The 3,380-nt window shown below is 29.0% G+C and overlaps 1 protein-coding gene across 1 annotated transcript; it reads right to left on the bottom strand.

Annotated features, from left to right (window-relative positions):
* Window positions 1-1,865: 1,865 nt before the first annotated feature.
* On the bottom strand, window positions 1,866-2,718 carry LOC112685909 (mitochondrial carrier protein Rim2-like). Its single transcript, XM_025557956.1, has 2 exons — window positions 2,274-2,718; window positions 1,866-2,185 (listed from the first exon to the last, which is right to left on the bottom strand). The coding sequence occupies exons 1-2, from the start codon at window positions 2,315-2,317 to the stop codon at window positions 1,888-1,890; spliced, it is 342 nt and encodes a 113-aa protein (XP_025413741.1). The 5' UTR covers window positions 2,318-2,718; the 3' UTR covers window positions 1,866-1,887.
* Window positions 2,719-3,380: the final 662 nt, after the last annotated feature.

Raw genomic sequence — 3,380 nt, 5'->3', positions numbered from 1 at the left:
AGATCACGAATAAAATATAATAAATACTTAAATATTTTTAACTGAAGAATTATATTCTTAAGATATTAGTCTTTACTCTAAATGAAATTCATGAGTCTGGCTAACAGAAAGCACATTTTGTTTTTTTTGGACTCTATGAGTTTGGCACTATTAATATGAAATCCATTGGCTCAAAAACAGCAATAATAATAGCAATAGAATTAGCATAGTATTGATTAGACTTGAACCATAATTAAATAATATTAGGAACTTTTAAAGAACTAACTTATAAAAAACTTTTAAAATTTGATGAAGATGGTAAATCTGAAATAGTTATTGATGACACTAATGTCTTGGAAATATATCATAATAATTAATATCCCAGAATTATAAGTTTGTAATAATTGTATAATGTATTATTAAAAATTTAAAGTAAATATATTATGTAGGTACAATATAGAAATCACATGTTATGATATTTTATCATAAATATTACATATTACATGCTAGAAATTGAATTTTTTTTTAAATAATTTTTATGAACACTACCTATAAGTTAACAAAATTAATTTATTTTTCAATAGTCATAGAACATTTGAATAAAAACAAGTTTAATTATATACATGCATAAACAAGTTATGTATACATATATGATTATCACTTCTGGATTTATAAAAAAAAAAAAAAAACAGTCAATACCCCTATATTAGTATTAAATATCTAGTTCCATCTTATAATTAAATAACCTCAATTACATTATTCTAATGTAATTAATAATACCATAGATATAATTATACTAAATGAAAGTGGAAGAATAGTAAGTTGATTTGTACAGTAATTTATATGATTAAATTATTGATACAGGCGTATAATAGAGATAGATCTCCCACAAAAGCTCATTGTTTCTTCTTCTAGGCGATTTTCAATTATAATATTATTTTTGTCTTTCAATAATATTTAAAATATTTAAAAGTGTGACAGAAATAAATAAGTCAATTTTGTTATCAAAGTAATTAGTAGATAAATATCTTACCCATAATAGAATAATCCCTAATACATTACTGAATAATAATTCTAAATAAATATACAGGTCATTGAAATTTTATAATTTGACCTGAATTTAAAATTATTTTAGCCTTCAATGCTAAAATGCTGTAGTAACTAAAAATAAATTTAACTTATGGCATTTTAAAGAAGTAAACAAAACAATTTATGTTCATTGTACTTCAATTGCTAAAATCATTCAAGTAATCCGTTTTGCCTGCATAATTATATATATTAAGCTAACTAACTAGGTAACAACTAAAGACTAATCTTGTGAGTGTCAATGTAGCTTTATAATTCAAAATCTTGTATGTTTAAAGTTTACTTTAATTACCAATGTAATTTACTGTTTCAATTGTTTGTAAAAGGATTGTTTTATTTCTATTTTAATTAAAAATGGCCAAAACTTGAAAAATTAACTTTAATTAATTAATTAATTAACAATAATTGATTTATATCCAATCAATAGATGAAATAAAAATTATTTTATTAGTGGAAAACAATATAACATGAAATCACAATTAGTAAGCATACAATAAATGAATCACATAAAATATTAATCACCATTATTAAAATTCATTAATTTAAAAAAAAAATGTCAGAAGATTAAACCTTGGAAATACAATTTAGATGGAAACTTGATGGGTTATAAAAAATGAAGTTGGATGAATTAATAAAATATTAAAACAAAATAAAAAATAGTAAAACTTCAATTATTTTAAAGGGTAGGAGATATTTCATGTAACAAGGTAATTATTATAAACGTTATATAGGTGAAAAAAGTTTTTGTTAACTGCATTGTTAATTTTGATAAGGATTGTATGTATATATAAACTATAGGTCAAATATATTTATATGATATTCCTACCTGAGACACTGAACGAGCCCCATTGACTTGGTCGCCTGGCTGCCTACACCACATTGAGAAAACGTTAGTATTTGAGTGCTGGAGTGTCGGCCACCAGCGCCGCTCAAGGTGTTATATTGTCGTCGCTGCAACGACGATATTGTCTTACATGTCATGCGGCTGCCACCGCTGTCTTCAGATGCAATTCTAGGTACATAATCATAACGCATAGCACCAAAGCTAGATGATGACTGCAACCTAGTCTTAACTACTTCCAACGGACATGTTACCACAGCACCAGTTGTGCCGGCCAACCTGGAACATATTGAAAACACAGATTAGTACACCACACACACATTAAGGTAAAAAAAAAGTCTAATAAACATTATGTAACATTCATTACCCTCCAGACACGAGATGGATGACCGTCTCACGAGAATGCGACATGATGGTTCAGTCTTCAAGCACACATTATAGGTAGAGACAAGCTTCAGGACGGTTGAATTGATATAGACCAAAAAAAAAATCCAGGCACTGAAGTTTGAACAGCGTAAGTTTAAAAAATTCACCGAACCACGTATCACGGTTAAAAATATTGATATTTTTAAATCGCATAAACAGACCAGTCATGAATAATTTTATGGAGAATGACACGAACACTCATAATTCGTAGACAATAGCAAAGGTGTGGAGAAGTACAGGATATTCCAACGGACGGAACAGTAAGACGAAAGATAGCTGAATGATGACTGACGGCGAACCAGGCGGTTTAGAGTTCAGTGGTTTGTTTGCTGTGCGCGGCGCGGTGTTATAACGCCCTATCAAGTGACCGCGCATGGCGCATTATGTTACGCTACGAAAACACGAGTGGTAGGTCAGCTGATACGCAACATAATCAGTGGGACCACATTGCGAGCACGCGCAATCTCTTTTCTTATCTGCTTGCCTGTCCGTGTTGTTCGCATAGATAATGGAGTAATTCTATTATCTATGGCTTTCGGTAAATATTACTTTTAATCACTAATTTTTAGTGATGGTAAACTGTGATTTATTTTTCAGTAAACCCGTTCTTTTACTGGAGCAACGCGATGTGGTTTTATATAAATATCGCGTAATTATTGTTTGTTTTATAAAAAAAAAAAATACATGGGGATCTCCCCTTGACGCGACAAAATAGTAACTAATCGAAAGCGATTAGTGTTGTCAGCGCTTAATAAAAGTTGCCATTATAGCACTTCGTTGATCACATTTATTTTATTTTATATTTTTGTTAATAAATTTTGTATGATTATTAATTTATAATAATTATGGCAAAAACCAAAGACGAGTGTATCGTAACTATAAATCTAAAAATCTTAAAAATTTAAATTTGACATCATCTTGTACTAACTCGTTAGCGGAAATAAAAATACTGTTTTAAAGGGGGTTGAAAGTGAACCGTTTTTAAGGGGTTGAGTAGAGGCAATATTTTATATTCATTGGGAATTGCTGTATGTGTGTGTGTGTGTGT

This window comes from Sipha flava, unplaced genomic scaffold, assembly GCF_003268045.1.
Source record: "Sipha flava isolate LNK unplaced genomic scaffold, YSA_version1 298_pilon_pilon, whole genome shotgun sequence".
In the NCBI taxonomy this organism is placed as follows: domain Eukaryota; kingdom Metazoa; phylum Arthropoda; class Insecta; order Hemiptera; family Aphididae; genus Sipha; species Sipha flava.
The sequence above is the reverse complement of the archived record's forward strand: the minus strand, read 5'-3'. Positions and strand labels throughout refer to the sequence as shown.

Coding starts and splice junctions, on each gene's coding strand:
- LOC112685909 (XM_025557956.1), bottom strand. CDS start 2,317: ATGTCGCATTCTCGTGAGACGGTCATCCATCTCGTGTCTGGAGG. Junction 2,186..2,273: donor ATCCATCTCGTGTCTGGAGG/GTAATGAATGTT, acceptor AATATGTTCCAG/GTTGGCCGGCACAACTGGTG.